A 26,846-nucleotide genomic window follows, 5' to 3' on the forward strand; every position below is an offset into this window, starting at 1 on the left:
GTCACAGAACAAAAAACATACAGTTTAATGAAAAGTGACTGTCACATGTATTTTGTTTTTATTTTATAGTTTTACTCCTTACTTTTTACTCTTCTTTTTGTCTTATGCAAAATTTAAGGGCATAAAGGAAATCTATCCAGTTATTCTTATCTAATTATAGAAGTGGACTATTAATTTGAGACAACTCAAAAATGACTACTTGACTATCAAGATGAGACGGAGATGAGACGGAGGGAGTATTTTTCAATTTGTTATGTAATCAATAATCTTATGAGAACTAATTTATGTATATAATCAAACCATTACTTTTTTCAATTCGTTACCATTATTTCCTATGAATGTATATTAAGAATTTTACTACCGTGTTAGGATTGTGTTATGTAATTTTTTTAAATCTCAAGTTTTTTTTAAAAAAATTGGCCCCGTTATAAAAATATTTGTGGATGCGTCACTGACTGAAAAAGCCTTCTAGTAGAAAAGTTTTTGAATTTTTAATTAGTGACACCACTTACTGTAACTCTAGATCCGTCACTGCATACATGTATATATGTATATGTATTTAAAGTTTTCTACATGGTTCATAGGCTTTGCACACCATATGGCATATGTCCGGTTCTTCTAAGCGTTGATGCAACGTTCATGATGGAATCATATGGGCGTAAAGTCTCATAATGGCATATTTCCGGGTCATTCTAAGTGTTGAGTGGTGTTATGAGTGTAAAGTTTCATAACACAAAACATGTAATGTAGCGAGCATGGATACAGTTTCTTATTCATTGTATTTAACGTGGTGGATTGTAAATGAGTCTTCTATTTTTTTTCCTATCTATTTAGACGATTTATTACTAATTCTTTTATTTCTATCATATTTCTACTAAACCTATGATTTCACCTTAATATTTTTGTACCAAGATAACAATCTATCACAATCGTTTTTAACCAAATACGTGAATTCACGTGTCACTTCACTAGTTATTCAGTAATATCGATAGAATCTTAGTTTTATTACAGAGTATTCGTATTATTCATTAGTATCGATGGAATCTTTGTTAAATGTCAATTTGAATTTGAAAGTCTCTAAAAGTCATTGAGGGTTTAGTTATTATTTGTGTTGTGACGTATTTATAATTTTTAATTAGGGACTGTCTATATCTATATAAATATAAATAAAAAAATAAAAATAAATAGATAATGTCCACCGAAACATATATATAATTAAAATCATAATCGGTCGGGAAATGTTTTAAAATAGAGTGCCTTTGGATAAAACTAGATGGAGCTGGAGACGGAACTTATAGACTTGAGTTGTATCTGGAACTTATTTTTAAAGCTGGTAGATGAAGCTTATTATTTTATATAAATATTTGGTAAACTAGCTGAAACTTATTTTTAAATTCATAAGCTCTATTTTTTTTTTTTTTAACAAAGGGTGTGTTTGGCGACGCAGCTTCTAGAGTTTATGGGATCTTAAACTTATTTTTTTCATAAGCTTCAGCTTCTAGCCTTGTTTGGTATACAAATATTTTAGAGTTTATGAGAAAAAAAATAAGCTCTGAAAAAATAAGCTAGTTAAGTAGTTTTTGAAAATAAACTAGGAAGCTTATAGAAGTAAAATTACATTATTAGCTTCTAAATCACTATTTAGCATTTTTTTTTTCATTTTATGTTATTTTACATACATAAGCTTCAACTATTTTACCAAACACTTATAAAATATAAGCTCCAGCATCTAGCTTAAAAATAAGCTTCAGCTTCCAGTTCAAGCTACAAGCTCCAGCTCAAGCTACATGCTAGTTTTACTCAAACCCACCCATAAACTACTATGAAGAGCTTTTTTGCAAGAGCTTATGATATTTGTAAGCTCTACTTTTTATGTTTATCAAACGAAACTTAAGACTTGGAGCTTATTAAAATCAAAAACTCAAGCTTCTATAAATTTTCAAAAGCTCTCATAAGTTGGTGCGCCAAACATACTATATAGTACAAGTTTATAAGCTCATACATAAACACTCCGTAAGTAGCTTTATTATTAATCTTTATCCTATTTTAAATAAATACAATATAATATAATTATTTGATTATAAATATTAAATCTTACCTTCATTCTTAATTATATGTTACTATAAGAATAAAAAAATATTAAATTTTTATTAGTGATTGGTTAATCAAGCTTTAATTTTGAAATTAAAATTCCAAAATCCTTTGTCCCTTCCCTTTATTCATTATTTAATTATAATTTGTAACACCTTCCTTATAAATTGTTCATCTTACTATTTACCTACATCTAAAAAAAAAAATGTCTTTTCGCAAAAATTAAATACAAGTATTATTAAACTCTTCAATTTATCCGGATTTATTAATCTTAAGCATCCATTTCTTAAATTTACTTAATCTTTCCTTCGGTAGATAAATAATTTTGCCTTATTCAAAGTAAACAAAAGAATGTCTATATTTTATCTCTTTAATATCTTACATTTGTGTGTTTAAGTGTTATTATTGTTTTATTTTTCTAAAAATAAATTTAGTTAAGTTAACTTTGAATATAACAACAACAAAATTGATATTTGTTAAAGTTATATAAATAATAAAAATTAGATGACATCTATTTTATTACTTAATTACTCACTTCATTTCAATTTGATTGATCAATTTTATTTTAATCTCAAAAAATTTGTTCGTTTTCATAAATAGATAAATAGATAAGAATAAAGAGATAAAATTATTTTATATGCTTAATTAACACAAGTAAGAAATCTCGTGTTGCAGCTCGTGTGGTAGTGTCCTGCCTCTCTTAACGAGAGTCAGGAGTTGGACTCCCGTGGAGTGCATCATTGCAAACAAGTTTGTCCCTTGAATTCCACCCAAAGGTGTCTTTCGCACATCGCGTTGCGCAGGGCCGGGCATGATGCCGTGCGGAGTGGGCGACGGCACCGGGCATCAAAAATCATGGGGCATCAATTTTGGAGTCCAATTTCATCTATACTAGACTCATTTTGGCCCATAGTTCTAGCTCAAATAAATTTATTAAATAAAAAAAATAGAAAAATGCCTATAATAGATGCCTAGATTTGGAAAAAGTGAGAAAAAAGGCCCATTAAACCAAACTATTAGGTGATCATGGGGCATCCAAACATCCAAAACAGTTTGTCACTCGTCAGTTCCCCAAATATCGATCTTGTTGGGGTTATTTTCTTTATTGACGCCACCTTCTCACTCATCATCGATTCATCTCTTCTGCTCAATTGCTCATCTTTAAATCTTCAAGAATCAATTTTGATTAAGAACTTAAGAAAAATAAACTCAACACTCTGTTCGTGTTGGTGTACGTACACGGTGCTCAATTCTTTCTTGCCATTCTGGATTCTGCCAATCACAAATTCTAAAGTTACAATCAAGGTGGCTTCTTTCCTTAATTCATTTTGTCCTCTTATTTTTTATTTAGATAAGTAATATGGAGTATATGATTTTAATGCAATGATGCCTAATAATATTATAAATAATTAAAATATTACATACGTTCTGCGTACAGTCCCTTGAAGCCTTGATATCTACTAGTATTCTGTTCAAATTTATATTTCTTATAATTGTTTCTTGGTATTCTTAATTTTTTAGATTGTTTATTTGTTTTGTTTATATAAATTTTGTTAAAAAAATTTAGACAAGTATGTCTCCTCGAATACAACCATCCGGTGATTCGTATTGACAAAATTAGACAAGTATGCCTCCTCGACATCAATATTCTCTAGTGTTACTTTCACGGTTAAACGGGTTAGCAATTTTGAGTATTAAAAGCAGATTTTTATCTAGTGTTGATTATGATAAAATAATTGAAGTTTTGCATCAAAATATGCATGTAGACATCATTTTAGGTGATTCGTATGTTGTAACTTGAATTTATTGTTTGTTTGTAAAATTGTATTGTGTTTATCGAATAAAAATCGGCGTAGGGATGAGCCGCCTAGCTTGACTATGTTTCAAACCCTTAAAAAATTGCGGTGTGCTATTTAAATTTTTATAGGGGGCATACTTTCAACCATCTCGCACTGGGCATTCAAATTCTCAGGCCCGGCCCTGGCGTTGCGGTGACAGTGGGGGAGAGGGGTTTTACCGCCTATGTCCTCGAATTGAGTCGGGTTTCCTCCTGGCAGCAGTTGAAGGCGGGTTATGCTTGGGGGCAGATTATGCAACAAGGGGAGATGAACGCGTGGGTAATTAAGTCCCCTGAGTGATCCCGATTAATTTTTTTTAATACAAGTAAGATATAAAGATAATTGAAAAAGTAAAGCTGATATTTTGTATACGTGAATAGTTAGAGCTCACGGTATCCACACCGTTCTTGCTCGTCGATTTCAACGACGCCAGAAAATCAGACACCGCCCCACCGTCGAAACTCGTCGATTTCGTCCGTCGATTTCATCGTCGCTCAGGCGACGGTGATTTTTAAATTTTTTTTTCCTTTTTTTCTTTTTTTTCTTATCCTATTATTCTAATTGGTCCACCATTAAAATTGACTCCGAAATAGACACCGAAATGGACACCGAACGACACCCCACTTTAATCAATTTCAAAGTTCATTTTCGACCTTGAAATGGACACCGAAAATAGACTAGTGCCCTTCAACTGAGACAAATAGAGTATAACACTATATACTACGTAGTAAATAAATCTCACCGGTCGGCTTGCCGTTTTATTATTATTATTATATATGTTTAATTTTAGAAAAAAAAAAAAAAGAGTGAGTGTGTATTGGGAAGAGTCACATTCGTTGAAAAAGTCAAAATCGTAGACCATCTTCTCCTTCCTTGTTTTCCTCTTTTTCCCCTCACTACCTGCGCTGTTAACATCACCAAATAACACACACTAAAATACACACACATACACACAACTGCCTTTTGCCTCTACGCCCAACTGGTTGCGTACAAATTAACCAACTCTCAACCTCTTTCTGATCAGTTAGCACGAGCTACAACCACTTTTGACTTCTGGGTAACTCATTTTTTCAAGCTTTCCGTTTTTATTTTAAGTTTCCGACGCAAAAAAAACTGCTACTTGTTAATTGTTACCTTATATTAATATATTAAATATTTATATATATTAGTTTACTACTCCGTACTAGTTAATTAATTACTTCCCTGTAATGAATGAATATATGGAAAATTTGAAAATGGTTCTTTTCAATTTCGACACTTTTGTTATTGCTGGTATTGAGTTACGTTGTGGGTTAGAAGGAAATTGAATTTTATCATTTCATTTTATGTAGTGTATAAAACTACTAATTGATAATTGATGAGACATAGCATACCTTTTTGTCATCTTTCCTTTTTTAGAAAGAAACAAGAAAAAAGCTATTTATGTGTGTGTGTTTTTTTGGTGGTGTATGATGATGATACCTTCATATTTTTGTTTAAAGCTGTAAGCTTTTGTATGTGAAAGAAATAGGTGGTTGTAATTTGTAATTTGTATCTTTGAAGGCCTTTCATCTTTGATGAATCGCCTAGGTTATATTTAAGTTTTTCGTTTTATCCAAAAAAAGAAATAGGTTGACAATAAATGTAAGATGGAATGTTTTTAGAGTCGGTTTTTTGAGACCAAATTTTGGGTTTATAAATGATTTGCACACTTTCTCCAATTTATAAATTGTTCAGTGTTTGATCAAGTGAGAATTTGATAGAAGTACATGTGGCTTTTAACATTATATATGGTATATGATATGATTGGAACCGATTATAGTCGGGTGATGATCCGTACACCGTCACTTGTTAGCCATACACCATCAAATGTGCTTTAAAGTATTGTACTATATGCATATTTAGTGGTGTATGGCTAAAAATGGTGGTGTACATATCACCTCCCATTACAGTCTGGGGGCAGGGGCGTTTTTATTTGGGGGCAAGGGGGGGCTCCCGCCCATAGTGGATTTGCATTTTTCAGTGTTAAAATTTTGGATTTTTCGACTTTGCCCCCGGTAGATTTTTTTTTTTTTGCCCCAAAACATACATATTTTGCCCAAAACCTTCGACTTTTGCCCAAATTTCTCTAAATTTTGCCCTAAAAACTTCAAATTTTGCTCACAAACCTTCAAATATCGTCCAAAAACCTCCATATTTTTGCTTAAAAACCTTCAATTTTTGCTCCAAAACCTCCGTTTTTACCCAAAAAACTTGCTATGGTTTTAATTTTTTTATTTTTTTTGCCCCGGGTGAAAAAAATTCATGGTTCCGCCACTAGAGGGGTATCTGTTATAGATTTATCTCCTATTATGGCACGTCACTTTTTCTTTTGCTATTAATTGTATATCCGTAATATTCAGATTTTTTACAACATCTAGTGCATGGCCGATGTGTGCCATTGCAAGGTTGATATCATCTGATGAGGTGTATAGTTCAATACATCAACTGGTTATTTTGCTTACTTTATATGTACAACAACAACAGCAACAACAATACCCAATCCCAAGGGTATATTTCGTTATATGATTTCAGTTTATCTTGTTAAACTTCAATTGTTGTTTTGCTGAAATTTTATGTATGCAGAGTCAGTTCTAAAGTCGGAGTATTGGTTTGTAGCTATTAACGGTTGCTCATTGCTATTGCTCTTACCACACAAAAAGTGTGGGGTCGTAACCGAACGTCGATAATGGCATCACTCAGTCCCAGGACTGATACTTCAACAGACGGGGACACTGAAGACAAACTTCTCAGGGTGATGCTTCTAACTAGATCGATGTATCTCTTAATTAAATTAATAGTTGTTATTCCTATAACAAGTATGTAAATGTAAATATGTAAGATGTAAATGTGAATTTGATAAAATTTGTGATTTTTGTTTCAGTTTAATAACAATTCACATGGGCTTGTGGTTTCTGATGCGAGTGATAAGTCAAGGGATCAAAAGGTTCGGTTATACATTCCTAACCTCCATTTTTAATTGCTACACATTTTGTTACGAAGTCATCTCTATAAACTGGTACCCGATTTCATAAAAGCAACATAAAACATAAAACTAGATTATCACTATGATCATTTGTTATGGAGTGGAAGTTTCTCATCTACTCATGAACTGGCTATTTTGGATCTGTTTTATCTTTTAATGAGTCAAATATCAACCAAATTTTTAAAAGGACAAAATCTTTACATGTGTAATGTGTTTTATGTAGCTTTTTAAATCATGTTACATATTGTAGGTTTTGAACTTCGGTGTTTTTTGGTTGATATATTGCAGACACTTCGTAGGCTTGCTCAGAACCGTGAAGCTGCAAGAAAGAGCCGTCTGCGGAAAAAAGTATGTTTTTTTTACATCTACTTTTGCTATATTATGAAGGCTTTGTCATCATTACTTATTATATATCATCCCGATACAGACTTATGATTCATGTATTTAAATATTTACCGAATGGTGGTGTTTTAGGCTTATGTGCAACAGCTGGAAAGTAGCAGAATGAAACTTACCCAACTTGAACAGGAGCTTCAGCGAGCTCGACAGCAGGTACACTTTAAATAGCTATTTAGCTGCACTTCAAGCTCACTCAATACTACCTTCAAGAATATTATTCAATTTTCTTGATTAATATATTATTTATTTATCTTCTTATTATAAAAGGGCATTTTTATTTCAAGTTCAGGAGAACAAGCTCAATCAATGAGCGGGAATGGTAAGATGCTTTTCAGGTTTTTCAGTATTTTTCTAATATAGCTAGTTATTGTAAGTCTTCAATAAATGCATGGTTGCACACGATGTTTGCGGCGGCCGTTGCGGCTCTTTGGGGACTAGTCTGTCCCGTTTCCCCTAAAACTGTCTAATTAGTCGGCCAACCCTAAAAGTCAGGTCAACGTCGGTCAAAACTTTTTGCTCCGGCGTTGTTCTATTGTAAACGAAAATCCCAAGCCCATTCAAAAAAAGCTGAGAAAAACACCAACTTCCGTAGTATCCTTTAAAGATATATTGATTGATATAATCATACAAAACATTATACAAAAACCTATTTATTATTTTAACTAACACCACATCATCTTATTTGTGAATAATTTATTTTCAAAATATTTATGTTTGAAACATATATATTTAATATATCATTATTTAAGAGTCAACGCTGGTCAACGTCTGTTTTGACCCCATCTTGACCGGTTTGACCTTTCAAGGTCCTAACTGACTCGTCTCCGTCTCTTTTTCAACCTTGAATAAATGTAGTGATCTTATTATTAGAATGGACTAAATATGTTGATTTGAAATGTGATGTGATGTGATGTGATGAGGTGAGTGATTAATGCAGGAGCGTTGGCTTTCGATGTTGAATACGGACGGTGGGTGGAAGAGAATAACCGGAGGGTAACTGAGCTGAAAGGAGCTGTCAGCAATCACGCTGGTGATGGTGAACTGAGAATTATAGTCGATGGAGTTGTAGCACATTATGAAGATATTTTTAGAATTAAAGGTGACGCTGCTAAGGCCGATGTCTTTCATGTTCTATCTGGCATGTGGAAAACGCCTGCCGAAAGGTGTTTTTTGTGGTTAGGTGGATTTCGTTCATCAGAACTCCTAAAGGTCAGCATTACATCCTGCCACTTAAAATTTTCAGTATTTTCATTTTAATGCTGCTTCTTAATTTATATATTTCAAGCACTCCTGTAAAAGCCGCTCGAGTCGGCCGACGCGTCGGCCTTTGGGGACTAACCCTCCCCGTTTTCGCTCAAAACTGCCTAAAAGTCGGATCAAAGTCGGTCCGAGTCGGTCAAAGTCAAAGATGGTAAAAATTTTAATAATTTTTAAAATGAATTTTGTGCCATATATTTATGTTTGAAATAGTTATGTGTAATATATATATGTTTAATATGTTTATTACTAAAAGTCAACGCCAGTCAACGCCAGTCAACGCCCGAACCGTCTCGTCCATCCAAAGTCTTGAGCGACTTGTCTCCGACTCGCGACTTTTACAACCTTGGTTTCAAGTGACACTTCCACCATGTTTTTCTCTAACTGGGTAGACTCGGGTCATCTTTAATGAATCAAATGTGTAAATAATATTTTTTAATAGCGAGTGTTGAATCAGTTTTATACTATCAAAGTTAGTAGTATATATACAAAATAAAGAATTAGCTTAGACTGTTACTCCCTATTTACTAATGATGTTTGAAGAGAGAATAATAGTAGCTGAACAAATTCTGGCTTTAATAGGATTATTAGTACTCAAACGTGGGCCTATTGTTAAGAGACCAGATTTCGTGTTAACAGTGGCGGATCCAGGATTTTTTTTCACTAGGGGCAAAAAAAAATTTAAAACCGTAGCAATTTTTTTGGGCAGAATATGGAGGTTTTACGGCAAAAAATGGAAGTTTTTAGGCAAATTATAGAGGTTTTGGGGCAAATTCTGAAGGTTTGTGGGTAAAATTTGAAGGTTTTGGAGCAAAATTTGGAGAATTTTGGGCAAAATTTGAAGGTTTTGGGGCAAAATATATAGGTTTTGGGGGAAAAAAAAAATTCACCAGGGGCAAAGTCGAAAAATCCAAAATTTTTACACTGAAAATTGGAAATCCCCTGGGGGCGGGCGCCCCCCGGTCCCCACATAAATCCGCCCCTGCGTGTTAATTATTATATATGTGGGATATGCAGCTGCTTATAACTCAGTTGGAACCTTTAACGGAGCAGCAATTGTTAGCGATCGGGAACCTACAGCAAACATCACAGCAGGCAGAGGATGCGTTGTCCCAAGGGATGGAGGCGTTGCAGCAGTCGTTAGCCGAAACAATAGCAGGCTCTCTGGGCCCTGCAAATTCATCGGGGAATGTAGCCAACTACATGGGTCAAATGGCTATGGCTATGGGTAAACTTGGAACTCTCGAGGGCTTCATCCGACAGGTTATTATTTATTTATTTATTTATTATTATTATTATTATAACACATTTCATTCTTGTTATCTATCTACCAGTTAACTTTCTTGTCTTGATATGCCTTATCGGTTTGACTTGGGACCGGGAGCTCAACCAATTGCTTTGTGAATATTTAAATTTCATGCTGATATATAACAGTTGTAAAGTATGTATCAGTAGGTTGATTATGGTTAATTATACCTTATATCTAAAAGACATCGCCCATCTGAACAGTAACCCCAGATTTTTCACAAACTACCCTCACTCTTTTACTTACTTACATTTTAGATCCAAAAAAACTTACAATAGCTAACTTTATGGTTTTTTACAACCTTATCCCAAACTTTTAATATTTTATACTTTAACCATTAAACTTCTCATTCATTATAAATCGACTACAATGCTTTATATCCTACCTAATAGACAAAAACGATTAACAGTCACCAGGGGTGCTTTCGTTCTTTCACTTTTTTCCCCCTTTTCCAACTTTTTTTTTTTAAAAAAGCCCCCATAGTTTGTTCAAATATTAAAATCGACCCCCAAACAGGGGGTAAAGTGTCAAATACTCATTTTCATAAAAAAATTTAAAAAAACTACACCCAAATATTCAACGGGCCATATCTTCTCGCTCGCACCGAGTTAAATTTTTCTGACACCATCGTTAAACTCGAAACAATTTTAGGAGCACACTGTCACTAACTATGCGCAAATCGGACGCTTTTTAAAAAACGCTAAATATTTGAGGTACTTCTCATACACGTCAATTTTGCGTTAAATTTTTAAAAGTCGACAATTCCATAGTGAAACGCGGAGATGTACATATATTGTTAATTTAAAATAACATTTAAATCTTTCACGGATTATACCTTTTAGTTCGACTCGAGTTGCGCTTCAACGATATCATCGTTAGCCACGAAATAATTTTACAAACTAAACGCAATACAATACATTGAAAACCGAACCCCGGCGCGAAGCGAGGGTTCGAACACTAGTTGTGTCTATAATGAGTCAAACGGTTTTGATCATGGTTAACAGTAAACTGTTCACAGGGGTAACAAAGTCATTTTCCCATTTTTCATTTTTTTCTCCGTTGCTGACGTCATCACAAAGTCATCCCTATTTTTTTCTTTTTTTTCCTCTCTCTTTTTTTGGGCTTTTGTTTTGCCCAATGAAGTGGGCCACAACTAGTTATAAATCATTAGCCAAAGCAGAAACTAGTCAAAAGGTTGAACTGAGTTGAAAGACTCTGAAAGTGTATATTTATGCTTATAACCTCAGAGTATTTTCATTAAAAAGAAGCAGGCTCTAATAAGTTTTACAGTAACATTTTTGGACACACGGCCCGTTTCAACCCTATCGGCAAATTGACTAACTGTACAAAGCAGTTTGGGTCCATTATGCCATCTGTGAACAAATTGCTGATGTCATAAGTCATAACATGTTTTCTTTGCTAATACTTTCAGGCTGACAACTTGCGTAAACAAACCTTAGAACAAATGCATAGAATATTGACGACTCGTCAATCAGCCAGGGCGCTCATAGCCATAAATGATTATTCATCTCGGCTTCGAGCTCTGAGCTCATTATGGCTTGCTCGCCCTCGTGAATGACTCATAACAAAAACATGAGATCCATGTTTTTATACCAAATATATAGAAACACACTCAAATGTGCAACAAATATAAGGATATGTACTTAACAAGAAGACGAAGGGCAGCAAATATGTGCAGCGGCTCTAAACTTCTTCAACTCGTTCCTTGTACCACCTTCATCCAACCGTTGCTGAGTTCACCTTTAGATTTGTATGAAAGATATCTCAACGATTAACTTAATTATTATAAGTTACAATGATTTGGTGTTATTTTTGTTTCAGTTTAAACCTATTAGACATTGTGAATTTGTAGTTTTGTAATTGATGTTAAGTGCTGATGCTTGAGTTTGGGTTGTACTTTGTTGTTAGTGAAATGTCCCGTTCTTATTGATTAAAAACGTTCCATATTAATTGATTTCGTTGCGAGGTTTTGACCTCTATATGAGACGTTTTTCAAAGACTGCATTCATTTTTAAAACAAAACATAACCTTTATTTCATAAATAAAGGTTTAAAAAGCTTTACGTAGATTATCAAATAATGATAATCTAAAATATCCTGTTTACACACGACCATTACATAATGGTTTACAATACAAATATGTTACATCGAAATCAGTTTCTTGAATGCAGTTTTTACACAATATCATACAAACATATACAAACATGGACTCCAAATCTTGTCCTTATTTTAGTATGCAACAGCGGAAGCTCTTAGTATTCACCTGAGAATAAACATGCTTTAAACGTCAACAAAAATGTTGGTGAGTTATAGGTTTAACTTATATATATCAAATCGTAACAATAGACCACAAGATTTCATATTTCAATACACATCCTATACATAGAGATAAAAATCATTCATATGGTGAACACCTGGTAATCGACATTAACAAGATGCATATATAAGAATATCCCCATCATTCCGGGACACCCTTCGGATATGATATAAATTTCGAAGTACTAAAGCATCCGGTACTTTGGATGGGGTTTGTTAGGCCCAATAGATCTATCTTTAGGATTCGCGTCAATTAGGGTGTCTGTTCCCTAATTCTTAGATTACCAGACTTAATAAAAAGGGGCATATTCGATTTCGATAATTCAACCATAGAATGTAGTTTCACGTACTTGTGTCTATTTTGTAAATCATTTATAAAACCTGCATGTATTCTCATCCCAAAAATATTAGATTTTAAAAGTGGGACTATAACTCACTTTCACAGATTTTTACTTCGTCGGGAAGTAAGACTTGGCCACTGGTTGATTCACGAACCTATAACAATATATACATATATATCAAAGTATGTTCAAAATATATTTACAACACTTTTAATATATTTTGATGTTTTAAGTTTATTAAGTCAGCTGTCCTCGTTAGTAACCTACAACTAGTTGTCCACAGTTAGATGTACAGAAATAAATCGATAAATATTATCTTGAATCAATCCACGACCCAGTGTATACGTATCTCAGTATTGATCACAACTCAAACTATATATATTTTGGAATCAACCTCAACCCTGTATAGCTAACTCCAACATTCACATATAGAGTGTCTATGGTTGTTCCGAAATATATATAGATGTGTCGACATGATAGGTCGAAACATTGTATACGTGTCTATGGTATCTCAAGATTACATAATATACAATACAAGTTGATTAAGTTATGGTTGGAATAGATTTGTTACCAATTTTCACGTAGCTAAAATGAGAAAAATTATCCAATCTTGTTTTACCCATAACTTCTTCATTTTAAATTCGTTTTGAGTGAATCAAATTGCTATGGTTTCATATTGAACTCTATTTTATGAATCTAAACAGAAAAAGTATAGGTTTATAGTCGGAAAAATAAGTTACAAGTCGTTTTTGTAAAGGTAGTCATTTCAGTCGAAAGAACGACGTCTAGATGACCATTTTAGAAAACATACTTCCACTTTGAGTTTAACCATAATTTTTGGATATAGTTTTATGTTCATAATAAAAATCATTTTCCTAGAATAACAACTTTTAAATCAAAGTTTATCTTAGTTTTTAATTAACTAACCCAAAACAGCCCGCGGTGTTACTACGACGGCGTAAATCCGATTTTACGGTGTTTTTCGTGTTTCCAGGTTTTAAATCATTAAGTTAGCATATCATATAGATATAGAACATGTGTTTAGTTGATTTTAAAAGTCAAGTTAGAAGGATTAACTTTTATTTGCGAACAAGTTTAGAATTAACTAAACTATGTTCTAGTGATTACAAGTTTAAACCTTCGAATAAGATAGCTTTATATGTATGAATCGAATGATGTTATGAACATCATTACTACCTCAAGTTCCTTGGATAAACCTACTGGAAATGAGAAAAATAGATCTAGCTTCAAAGGATCCTTGGATGGCTTGAAAGTTCTTGAAGCAGAATCATGACACGAAAACAATTTCAAGTAATATTTCCACTCGAAATAAGATTGTTATAGTTATAGAAATTGAATTAAAGTTTGAATATGATTATTACCTTGTATTAAAAAGATAACCTACTGTAAGTAACAAAGGTTTCTTGATCTTGGATGATTACTTGGAATGGATTTAGAAAACTTGGAAGTAAACTTGCAATCTTGGAAGTATTCTTGATTTTATGAAACTAGAACTTTTGGAATTTATGAAGAACACTTAGAACTTGAAGATAGAACTTGAGAGAGATCAATTAGATGAAGAAAATTGAAGAATGAAAGTGTTTGTAGGTGTTTTTGGTCGTTGGTGTATGGATTAGATATAAAGGATATGTAATTTTGTTTTCATGTAAATAAGTCATGAATGATTACTCATATTTTTGTAATTTTATGAGATATTTCATGCTAGTTGCCAAATGATGGTTCCCACATGTGTTAGGTGACTCACATGGGCTGCTAAGAGCTGATCATTGGAGTGTATATACCAATAGTACATATATCTAAAAGCTGTGTATTGTACGAGTACGAATACGGGTGCATACGAGTATAATTGTTGATGAAACTGAAAGAGGATGTAATTGTAAGCATTTTTGTTAAGTAGAAGTATTTTGATAAGTGTCTTGAAGTCTTTCAAAAGTGTATGAATACATATTAAAACACTACATGTATATACATTTTAACTGAGTCGTTAAGTCACCGTTAGTCGTTACATGTAAATGTTGTTTTGAAACCTTTAGGTTAACGATCTTGTTGAATGTTGTTAACCCATTGTTTATTATATCAAATGAGATGTTAAATTGTTATATTATCATGATATTATGATATATAATATATCTTAGTATGATATATATACAGTTAAATGTCGTTACAACGATAATCGTTACATATATGTCTCGTTTCGAAACCATTAAGTTAGTAGTCTTATTTTTACATATGTATTTCATTGTTAATACACTTAATAATATATTTACTTATCATTTAACATAATTAACCAAGTGTATCAATATCTTAATATGATTCATATGTACCTAGTAAGACGTTGTTATAACGATAATCGTTATATATATCGTTTTCGAGTTTCTTAAATTAATAGTCTCATTTTTATGTATATAACTCATTGTTAAAATACCTAATGAGATACATACTTATAATAAAATCATGTTAACTATATATATAACCATATATATGTCATCGTATAGTTTTTACAAGTTTTAACGTTCGTGAATCACCGGTCAACTTGGGTGGTCAATTGTCTATATGAAACCTATTTCAATTAATCAAGTCTTAACAAGTTTGATTGCTTAACATGTTGAAAACACTTAATCATGTAAATAACAATTTCATTTAATATATATATAAACATGGAAAAGTTCGGGTCACTACAGTTAGCATCTTAATCGAGGACGAACAACGTCACCGGTTAATGTCAATAACAAATAACTAAAGTTTCAAGTTGTAACATTTTTCTTCATTTCTTCTTCTTGTTGTTACCATTCTCATTATCATTATTAATAGCAGCTTTAGAATCAGAGGTGCATTGAGATGAGTGAAAAGCTAGAGGGTTTAATGTATTAAACATTTAAGTATCACTTCAATTTCGATGCCCTAAAGTGTTTGTAATATATCATCTTAGATGTTATAAACATCACATACTACTTGTATGCTATCTTGTCCTTCTTCGCATATTCTAAAAAAGGTGCGGGAGCTTCGAAATTTTTACATACTGGCTAAGTGGCCAATATTTCTTTCGGTATTTTTGTGAGGTCTTTAATAAGCGAATAATTGTCATTATAACCTTTGTCTTTAAAATTACCTCCTCCCCTGTTATTACTATATTTGCGGTATTTGTGGCTATTATCGCTGCCACCTTAGGATGGACCGCTATTGTTGTATCTTTTTCCAAGACACTGATGACCAACTTGGTCACGATGGTGATCATCATCATTGTTATTGTTATAAGAAATATTCTTTCCGCAGTTATGCGTTACATCTTCTTGAGATTGCATGTGATCATGCGTTTCTTTGATTGCTTCCGCAAAAGTTTGTGGAACTCGTCTACGCAACTGCTGCCATAACGACAAGTGCTTGTTGGTATCGATGCAATGAATAAATCCCGACATCTTCTGACTTTCGGGTAAGTTAGGAATTTTTGCAACGTCTTTGGTATATCTGTCGATGATTTCTCCCAAAAATTCTTTGGGTTTCTGCTTAATATTATGACACACGACGTGCGTTCTTTTACGAGCGCGCAAGTTATGGAAATTTAATAAGAAGCGAGATCTCAAGGCCGCAAAACTTGATATTCTTTGAGATGGCAAATACCATAACATCTTCATTTCCAAAGGTCTTCCATCACTTCTTTTCACTGATTTTTGCTCTTATTTACATGTATCGCGCCCTCCATTCGGAGTGCCAAGATATAATAGGAGACCGTTTGTTGGTCATTTTAATGTGATCCAATGAATCGTTTTGGTGTATTGGATTTAATAGGTTGAAAGTGGAAGCAATCTCTAAAACTCTAGAACGAAATTGGAGAGTGTGGAGTACACGTTCATCAAAGAGTTAATGAGATAGCTTGAGTTGAGATTTAGTTTGTTAAATAACAAACTAAGGTTGGCTGCCAGGTAGTTTGATGTGCCACATCAGGTTAATGATGCGCCGCATCAGATGATGGGATGCGCCGCATCTCGTTATGGTGCGTCGCATCATGTAGTGCAAAGGGATCAAGTTTGGACAGAAGCTTTCAGATGTGCCGCATCATGCTATGATGCACCACATCAAATGCTGGAAAGGCATGTGTTGCGCCGCATCTCATGTTGATGCGCCGCATCACTGTGTTGTTAGTGCAGAAACATTGCAACTTTTCATATTTAAGTTGCAACGTTTCACAAATGGTTGTGTTGTTTACATGGACATTTCGGGACATGTTTATACACTTTATTAGTGGATAATTGCACCCTTTCAATAGGGTCCATTGCCAAGTGTTGTGTCTTTTGATCATAACCAACTTTGAAAGGAAGCATCACCTCAATGCAATTTTTGACCCATTATTAATACATGACTTCATTTATTGAAGAAGGGTTCCAGAATTTTTCACATTCTAATCTTGCTTTCAGCACTTTAACATTCAGGTTATACTCTCTACAATTGTGTGGAACAAATTATCTTTTAGCCAAGACAATTGTCCATTCCTAGTCTTATCCCAATCTTGATTTCGTGTAACCCTTGGCTAAGTAGGTCGAAAGTGACTACACGATTCTATAATCAGTCCGGCTATCATATTCTCAACCCACGACATTTTTATATAACACCATTGTCCCCTCTCCTGGTCTCTTACCTTGTTCATGATCATTTGCTAGTTGCTAGGTTTTTCTTTATGCTACAAATATAGTTTAAAACAACTAGAATCCCTATTTTATTATTAACATAAGAATTAAAGACGAGATGGTTAAAGATTGTTCCTCGAAAGGTAAATGTGTTTTTATGGAGATTAGCTATGGATAGACTTCCCACGAGGTTAAATTTTTCAAAGAGAGGCATGGATATTGATGTTATTGGGTGCGCGATATGTGACTACCGAATAGTCTATTGATCATGTTATTTTTTCATGTTCTATCGCTTCTGAAATCTGGAGAAGAGTTCGGTTATATATGGATTCAAATTCAGATTCCTTCATTCGAAAATTGGGGAGAATGGTTGATTTGGTTCGAAAATTGGCATCATACTTCGGATGTTAAGAACCATTTGTTCGTGATTATTGCAGCTACATGTTGGCATCTTTGGAGATTTCGTAACGATTTTATTTTTGCAAATAAATCGATGAAGAAAGAGTATCTTTTTGATTCAATTTGTATTGTTTCTTTTAATTGAATTCATAGTAGAAGTTCTTGTAATATTCGTTAGAACTCATGGCTTATTGTTTTCCCCTCCTAACTGCTTGCTAGGAGAGTTATTTATAAAATCTTTGCAGCTCAAAAAAAGGTTGGATTCTCTGTATAATTAAATTTCAACACGTGATATAAGGTGTGGATCATTTTTTTACAGTGATATACGGTGAGTTTTGTTAATGTGTGTTTTTATGGCGCACATCAAAAAATGTGTTTGTTAAAGTCAAAGTTTCCTTGTATATTATCGTAAGGTATTTGATATTTTCTATTTAATCTAATATTTAAAGAGTACTATTTTTATTATATGCATAAATCAATTACAGTACAAATTTTGATATTTAAAAAAATTTCGAGTTTTTTTTTAACGTAGCTTAACCTATGACACGAGAGTATACATTAACAAAATCTATATATGGTTAATTACAATTTACAATTACATAAATACCAAAAAACATATAATAAATAAAAAAGTAAACATAAATTAACATATCTCAGTATCTCACGACATATATGGAAATTTTAATATATACAATATATATCCACTTCGTAGATAATCTTATCATTAATTAGCATGAATGAATAAATTAAACGATTAATTTCAAATATACAAATATGCGAAATAATCAGAAAAAATATACCATCAACCAATTCTCTCCCATTCCTCTTTTTCTTGCCACTCCAACCCTATAAATCTATATGGAGAGTACCTAATTTTCTTAACTTCTGAAATGGAATCAAGATTTGGTGACCATGTTTGATCCTTTGATCGAACCAACTGTTCATACTCCTTCTTTAACTCGGGTGTACTACATAAAACACCATTAGTTGCATTATTATCAATAACTACGATTTCTTGATCATGATCACCATGACCACCTCTATTCATAAGGCACCTTTCCATAAACTCAACTTTAACCTTTATCAAAACTCTCCCATTTGATCCCTTTATGTACTCGAAAGGACACTCTTTGAGATCGGCTGGCATACGTCTATGTTTATAATCAACAAAGGCCGATATCGAAGAAGTAGAGAGGATCCCTGATGAAAAGATGTCGAGTGGGAGAACGAAATAGGTTTTACCTGGCTTGAGCTCATCATCAATAGCTAAAACCGGAAAACCGTAGCCAATAAAGAAACGGTCAGAATCGCACACCATGCTTTCTGGAAACTCGAACATGATCTCTCCGGCTAAACGAATTTTTCCGGTTAGGGTTTTCTTGTTACCTTCCCAATATATTACTTTAGATGATAACTCTTCATTGTTGATGCAACAAGAACCTATGAAATTGCCCATATAATACGTGAACAAGAGATGTATGAATTTTGAGTTGTACTTTTAAATATCTTTTGTAACTTTTTGTTTTTATAAGTTGTAAATATAAGAATATGTCTTTTTAGAAGTGAGATATGGTGGGGATTGGATGTGTATATATATTGAAATGATAGTTGACTTGTACTAAACGTTGAGGATGATGGTGGTCAATAAAAGCCTTATTTGAACTTCATTATAAATATTAATAAGACATACGCTTGTGGATGTTCCACGTTAAAACTCAACTTTTAGGTAAAATAAACTAATTTCATATTCGATCATAAATATTGAATTTCTATAGCACATGTGCCTACAACTTTTGTTTATTAGTCTTTATGTATATTTATAGAAACATTGTTTATATTCTCATTTACATGGCCTCGAAAATTAATTTATTAGCTTTTATGATCCCTTAAGGACCATACTCGAAAGAGAGTGAGTGGTCGAAAACTTTTAATTCCGGTTTAGATTAGGCGAGATTCGGTATAAATAGTTTGTTGATATTCGCTTTTTATTTACGAGTCTCGCCGATGTCCTCTATTGTATTTCCTATTAAATTTGTTTTTTTTTTCGAAAATACTTTCTGTTCTCGTTATTTTCGATAAAAAGGTGACTGGTGAATTCAATACAAAGTGAGATTTAAAAATTTTTCAATTTTCATCATTGCCCTTTTTTTAACGGAATTTCTTTGGTATCAGTATGTCATTTATTTCAACGACCCTCATCATTTGCACGTATCACACACGTTCAGGCGGAAACTCGAACCCGATCGACGGTACCCTGTAACACATCCATTCAGGCAGTGTTCGTGGGTAGAGGTCCGTGAACGAATTCGGTAAAACCTCCCTATAGGGTCAATATATACAATCATTATTGGTGTTTAATTGTTTTAAAGCAAATCATGTTGTCCCTAAAGATCGAACTCACGACCTCTCCCTATCTCATATCCTATGAAACAAAATACATGGAAGTTCCATCATTGCCCTTTTAGCTCTCGAGCTATTTTAGATTTCATAAGTAGCCCTAGCTAATTTTTCTAATAGTCCTAGATCAGCACGTGTTAAGTCAGTCGTCACTAGAGAGCTTCAGAAACGAGCTTTCGTACGTGAACAACCCATCGATCAAGGATCATTTCCTAATAGGACTATTCAAGCACACAAGTAGCTATCAACATTTAATAAAACTAAATCTACAACATTACCTTCAATAATCATACAAGATAGAAAACAATTAAGAGTTGTCCATTAATTAAAATGACGAGTCCTTTATAGTTACGTACGTGTGTTTCTTGTTAACTTGTGGCTTGAAGTAGACCATGCACATAATATCATGAAACACGAGAACGAATCCAAACGGAAAGGAAAATAACTCCATCAAACAATAAATATTCTCAAGCACATGATCGAAGACCTAAGTGTGAACCTAAACATAATTAATTTGCAAGTGTTTTTTATGGCAAGTAAATGACTCTACACCTTAATTTTAATATTGATTTATTTATATATTTATATTTATATATACTAGCTCTTTTGTGTATATATTTGTTTGATGATATAGGCTACTAGTTACATTTAATATAATGAATTTTAACGATGTTACTTACACGATTAGGTATGTTATATAATTATTATTAATAGTCGTATATTTTTGAACGAATGGATAACGCATGCAAAAATCTACTTGACATTAGTATATAATTAATTTTATCAATCTTTTAATCAACATAAATTAACTTGGTCATGATTACGTTATATCAAGCACCCTTGTAAATGGTCCTAAAATTAGCCAACAATCTTTGATCCATCCATAGTTGTAAGTTATGTTCAAATTAGCGCCTTCTCGTTGATTTCCATCATCCGCAGCAAAAGTTAAATATCGAAGCTTATATTTTTATGGCTTTCTGTTATTGTTGTTGTTTGTTCACTGTTAAAATGATCAATCTAATTTGCTTTTGTTTATTCATATTCTTATTGTATGATTAGTATGTGCAGGTTTCTAGTTGATTCTGCTTCATTCAAAGGTGCACTATGAATGGATGAGCCATCAAGCATTAGAGATTGAAGAGCTAAATCCTTTGTGAACCGAGTCTAATGTTAGGATTAAAGGACCCAAACAATAAGATTAATCATCCACTTCGACAAACGAAAGACAATAATACGAAAATTAAAGAGCGCGAGATTTTAACGTGGTTATATGTAATCGAATGTCGATTACTTTAATCCACGGACCAACTAAGGAGATTTTATTGATATAATTCGTGCACGTACATGAGGGTTACAATAGAATGCTTATATACGCCAAAAACACCTTGGAGAACAAGAAAAACTTAAATATGGAAACTACTCGTCAGACACTAGCCGCGCCGCGCCTATAATGGGCCGCGCGGCGCCTCCAAGGCAAAAACCCGAACAGTGGGTTTCTTCAATCTGATGCTCTGTTTATGTGTTAGGCCGCGTCGCGCCTCCAAGGGCCGCGGCGCCACTCTTCCCTTGAACCGTTTCCATCATCTTGTTTTGATATCCTTCACATCCAACATGTAATGCAAAAGTAGCTAACATACCTGGTATGGGGGCAAAAATTGTAATTACACAACGACGGGACATAGTTGGGTTTAGTTTTATCCATCTTGAGGGACTCAATCTGTCAACATTTGAAAGTTTTATAGTCTAAGGGTATGTTTTGTAATTTTATTATTGTTTAGGGTGTTAATTTGTGTCGGTGTTGATAGTTTATATCTCTAACCGATTAGGATTAGAGATTCATTCATTCAAGCTGCTATTCGACCGATTGCTGTAAAATTCTCTCAATATTGTTTCCGTTTCAGATCCTTAGTTAGGGTTTTGTGTTCATCTAGTTGATGAACAAAGGTTGTAAACTGTTTTATTAAAGTGATTTGGTTGTGCTTAACATCTGTGTGATTAATACGAAGTATACAAACTTGTATACTTGTTATCAAGGTTGCAAAATTCGCTATTTGGGGATTAATCGGTTGGAACTTTGGAAGGATTAATCGGTAATTTGGGGATTAATGAGAGATTAATTGGATTGTACTGTATACATTTAAATTTTAAATTTTAGATTTTAAAAATTATATGTGTAACTATAGACAAAAACCTATAAATATAAAGATAATTTTTAACATAATATTCTAAAATTGTTCATTTTGCTTCAAAACACTAAAATATTAGCTTAAATTCATGTTAATATGTTAACCATTTATTACTTTGACTAACTTTGATTACCAAATTCGATTTTCATTCATCAATTGACGTTGACCGTTTAATTAAACGGATTTTTGGAATTCAGAACGGGATTGCTCCAAAATATGATTAATCGGGGATTAATCGGCGAGTAATCGGGTTTTTTTACAACACTGCTTGTTATCGTTGATTGATCTGTGTATTTTTTACATGGTATCAGAGCTGTAAGGATCGATCGTGGTGTTTGATTCATTTTTCTTCTTCGTTCGATTTGGTGTTCTGTATTTTAGTATTTCATCGATTTCTGTGTTAATCGGTGGTGTTCTTTGTTTTTTGGGTTCGATCAAGAATGTGTGGGGTGATAGATTGGTGAATCTGTCTATTACTGCTGAAAACCCTAATTTTCTTCAATTAGGGTTTGGTGTTCTTCGTTCTCTAAAGCTCATCATCTTATTCTTGTTTATCTTCCGCTGCATCATCAATCATTCGTGATTGATCGGTTACTTCTTACCCTTCTTTATATTTTTTGTTGTGAACTAACTTTCTTGGTTTTATTGTCGAAGAGAAGGTCCCAAGTAAGACCTGGAGTGAATTTCCTAGAAAATTCACTTATCTGGATCACTGCTTGGATTACCTTTTAGGGTTATTGTGTTTCTTTGTTGATTTAATATTGTTTTTCTTTATTTCTATTTAATATGGCTAAAGATGATGATGATTCATCTGGTAGTAGTAATACTCAGATAAGCAAACTGGATTTTGGGGATTCTCTTTATCTTCATTCAAGTGATATCAGTAGTACTCCTTTAATTAATGTGAAATTAAAAGGAACTGAAAACTATAAATCTTGGTCTTGTGCAATTGAACTTGCTTTAATTTACAAACAAAAAATAAAATGGGTTTTATAAATGGAACTTTTAAAAGAAGTGAAGAGAATGAGGTTCTTGGAATCCAGTGTGATAGATGTAATGTTGTTGTTCTTTCATGGATTCTTGGATCCATGTCAGAAGAGTTATATAATGGTCAAATATATTCTAAAGTTGCATCTGATATTTGGAAGGAATTAAAAGAAACCTATGATAAAATTGATGGTTCTATAATCTTTAATATGTATCAAAAATCAAACACTTTAACTCAGAATGGTAGTTCAGTTTCTGACTACTATCATAAGCTAAATTCCTTATGGAACCAATATGATACTATGGTACAGCTTCCTAGCTGTGCTTTTACATATTCAAAAGAATATAAAGACCATACAAGCTTAATAAAATTGATGCAATTCTTAATGGGTCTAGATGATTTTTATCAACCAATAAGAAGTAATATCTTGACAGGAGATCCACTGCCCTCAGTGAATACTGCTTTTTCTATTATTTCAAGAGAAGAATCCCATAGAGGTTCACACCTCAATGGAAAGAAGTCTTCTAATGAGACTTCTTTTCTAACACTTTTAAAGATAAATTTGGTGGAAATAAAGGATTAAAATGTACTAAGTATGGCAGAAACAATCATACAATTGAAAGATGTTTTGAAGTTGTTGGTTATCTAACAAGGAGTGGAAATTTAAAGTGCACAAAATGTGATATGACTAATCACACTGTTGATAAGTGTTTTGAGGTTGTTGGGTATCCTCCTAATCTAAAAAGAAAAGGAGTTGGTTCTAACAACCTTAAGGGTAATAACAGTAAAAACACAAGTGAAAACCAAGGAACTAGTTATTCCACTAATGTTTCATTAAGTAATTGTGACGACCCGAAAATTTCCGACCAAATTTAAATTTAATCTTTAAATGATTTCGACACGATAAGCAAAGTCTGTAATGTGAGTCTCAAAATTTTTAAACTGTTTACATGGATTCGTTTAACCTCAGACTATTCCCGACGATTCACGAACCTTTGATCTTAAACAGAAATGTAGATATAAATAATTATATATAATATTTTAATTATATTAATGAACTATTATGTGATTCAGTTACTATTAAAGATAACTTATAATAACTAAAACTTGCTATTTTAAATATATTGAGTATATTGATTATAAATGATTCCGAACATAATTTGTCAACGATAACAACGTACTAAATATATAATGTTATACCTTGAGTGTATTTGCTTCAATATATAATTATCTACTGGATATTTAAAACATAATTATATATATAGTAGTTTAAATATATGTATATATATGATTTCTGTGCATAATTATTGATTTTATGTATATCGTAATATATTAAAATGTGTAAGTATTGAATATTCAATATGTGTTATTATAATATATAGTATATAATTATTGAGAATTACATAATTAATAGTATGTATTATTAATAAATTAAATTTAATTACAAGATAAAATATAATTGTTATATTAATATTATTATTACTCTCATTATTATTATTAGTTTCATTATGATCAATAAAGTTAATATTAAATATTAATGTTTATATAATTAATATTATTTTTTTTCTTTATATAATTAACATACAAATACAAATATACATTTATATGGATATATATATATATATATATATATATATATATATATATATATATATATATATATATATATATATATATATATATATATATATATATATATATATAAATATAGTTGCATACATATAAGAAGTGCAGGTATTATACGCGTGATTTTTTTTATTTCAACATCTGATTCAGTTTTATTTCCTTTTCTTTCTTAATTGTATTGTGCTGTTACACTTGTGAAAGCTGTCGATGTCCTTTAACCCTACCACAAGACTTTGATCGTTTAATATTTTGGAAGTTAACATTTAAACCGTACCATGTAATCCTTCACAGATATGTAATCATTCGAATTCCTTTTATTTTATTTTTTTATTTTATTTTTTTCTTCTTTTCTTCATTCTGTCAAATATACCAGAGGCAATTAATCATAAATCGATATGAAACAAATTGAAAAAAAGTGGAATTCTAATTCATTTCTTGAAACTTTCTTCAAAATTACAAAAGCTAATTCGAAGAAACAATCAAGAATTTCGAGGTCAAAGTTTTAAAACTTAAAAATTAAACATGTGTTCTTCAATCAAATTGATGTTTTAGAAATCGGTTCTGTCGAAATTAACGATTGAAAAAGCTTTTACGGATCATTTAAAACTTGTTTTATGTTATAACAATTTTGTAAAATGTTATAAATTTTGAAAATCAAATTTTATTTTTGTGTTTATGCAGCGACGAATAGATAAATTGATTCTGTTTTTTTTTATTATCAAGAATGCATTTTTATAGTTACTTAATCGTTTATGGGTCTTAAATAAAACTATAGATTCGTAATTATAGTTACTATGGTTCCTTGATTGATTTAATTTGATGATGATGAAGATGAAGTGCAAACAGAAAACGAATTAGATACAAATATATTTGGGTGGAACTATAAAACAGAAATGTATGGTTGGAGGAGTGGCTGTGTGTTGATTCGGGTGGGCGTGAGGTCGCGGGTTCGAGTCCCGTTGGGTGCATTATTTTTATAAAAAGCTTGGAAAGGGGTATACACTCTTATTTTTAATTCTATCATTATTATTATTAGTTATTAACATGTTTATTATTATTATTGTTGTTGTTATTATTATTATTATTATTATTATTATTATTATTATTATTATTATTATTATTATTATTATTATTATTATTATTATTATTATTATTATTATTATTATCATTATCATTATTATTATTATTATTATTATTATTATTATTATTATTATTATTATTTATTGTTATTATTATTGTTATTATTATTGTTGTTCTAAATATTATTAATTATAGATATTATGTTAGTTATTATTAACTATATGATATGATTTGTAACACTAGCTCCATTAATACAAATTACGATATTATCATTATTGTTATTAGTATTATCATTTAGAAAATTAGTAGTATTATCATTACTAATATTATTATTATTATTATTATTATTAATATAGTATTATTGAACTATTGCTAGTGATACTATTATGATTACAAATTAATGTTAAAAGAAACTATCGTCATTAGTTTTTAAATTGAACGCGAAGACTATAATTATTATAACTATGAATATCCCGGTGTTAATAATATTGATAAGATAATAAATATAGCAATTTTGGATATAAATATTATTATGGAAATGATTAAAATTTTAATTAAGGTATGTTTAAAAAAAAAAATTATTAAAGGTTTTATAATCATTGTTATATAACATAGTATTATTATCATTATTATCATTCTTACTAAAATTATTAATTTGTTGTCACTAAAACTATCAATATTATTATAAATAAATATTCTATATAAAAATACATTTCACTATATTCTTATTATTAAAAAGATAATAATTGAGCTCTATATCAAAGATATCAATTAATATATAAATACATATTTTTATCATATAAACCTTATTATACAAGTTTTATTACTAATGACGAATAATAATTATGTAAAAAAAAAATATAAATTAAATATACTAAATTTACCTAAATAAACAAGTATATTATTAATAACAATAAATAAATAAATAAATAAATAAATAAATAAATAAATAAAT

General features: G+C 31.7%; 2 protein-coding genes across 2 annotated transcripts; one reads left to right on the forward strand and one right to left on the reverse strand.

The window, feature by feature from the left end:
* Window positions 1-4,739: 4,739 nt before the first annotated feature.
* Window positions 4,740-11,800, forward strand: LOC139861813 (transcription factor TGA2.3-like). Its single transcript, XM_071850337.1, has 10 exons — window positions 4,740-4,986; window positions 6,311-6,458; window positions 6,534-6,702; window positions 6,832-6,894; window positions 7,222-7,281; window positions 7,408-7,485; window positions 7,600-7,651; window positions 8,270-8,541; window positions 9,607-9,852; window positions 11,328-11,800. The coding sequence occupies exons 3-10, from the start codon at window positions 6,637-6,639 to the stop codon at window positions 11,472-11,474; spliced, it is 984 nt and encodes a 327-aa protein (XP_071706438.1). The 5' UTR covers window positions 4,740-4,986; window positions 6,311-6,458; window positions 6,534-6,636; the 3' UTR covers window positions 11,475-11,800.
* A 6,616-nt stretch (window positions 11,801-18,416) lies between these two features.
* LOC139864547 (uncharacterized) lies at window positions 18,417-19,070 on the reverse strand. Its single transcript, XM_071853130.1, has one exon. It carries the CDS (start codon window positions 19,068-19,070, stop codon window positions 18,417-18,419), a length of 654 nt encoding a protein of 217 aa, XP_071709231.1.
* Between the last annotated feature and the right edge of the window lie 7,776 nt (window positions 19,071-26,846).

The sequence above is a fragment of the Rutidosis leptorrhynchoides genome, chromosome 8 (assembly GCF_046630445.1).
Source record: "Rutidosis leptorrhynchoides isolate AG116_Rl617_1_P2 chromosome 8, CSIRO_AGI_Rlap_v1, whole genome shotgun sequence".
NCBI lineage: Eukaryota > Viridiplantae > Streptophyta > Magnoliopsida > Asterales > Asteraceae > Rutidosis > Rutidosis leptorrhynchoides.

Excerpts from the sequence above, each read along its gene's own strand:
- LOC139861813 (XM_071850337.1), top strand. The coding sequence starts at position 6,637 with ATGGCATCACTCAGTCCCAGGACTGATACTTCAACAGACGGGGACACT. Across the intron at positions 6,703-6,831 it reads CTGAAGACAAACTTCTCAGG|TTTAATAACAATTCACATGG; the intron begins GTGATGCTTCTA and ends TTTTTGTTTCAG. Across the intron at positions 6,895-7,221 it reads ATAAGTCAAGGGATCAAAAG|ACACTTCGTAGGCTTGCTCA; the intron begins GTTCGGTTATAC and ends GATATATTGCAG.
- LOC139864547 (XM_071853130.1), bottom strand. The coding sequence starts at position 19,070 with ATGGGCAATTTCATAGGTTCTTGTTGCATCAACAATGAAGAGTTATCA.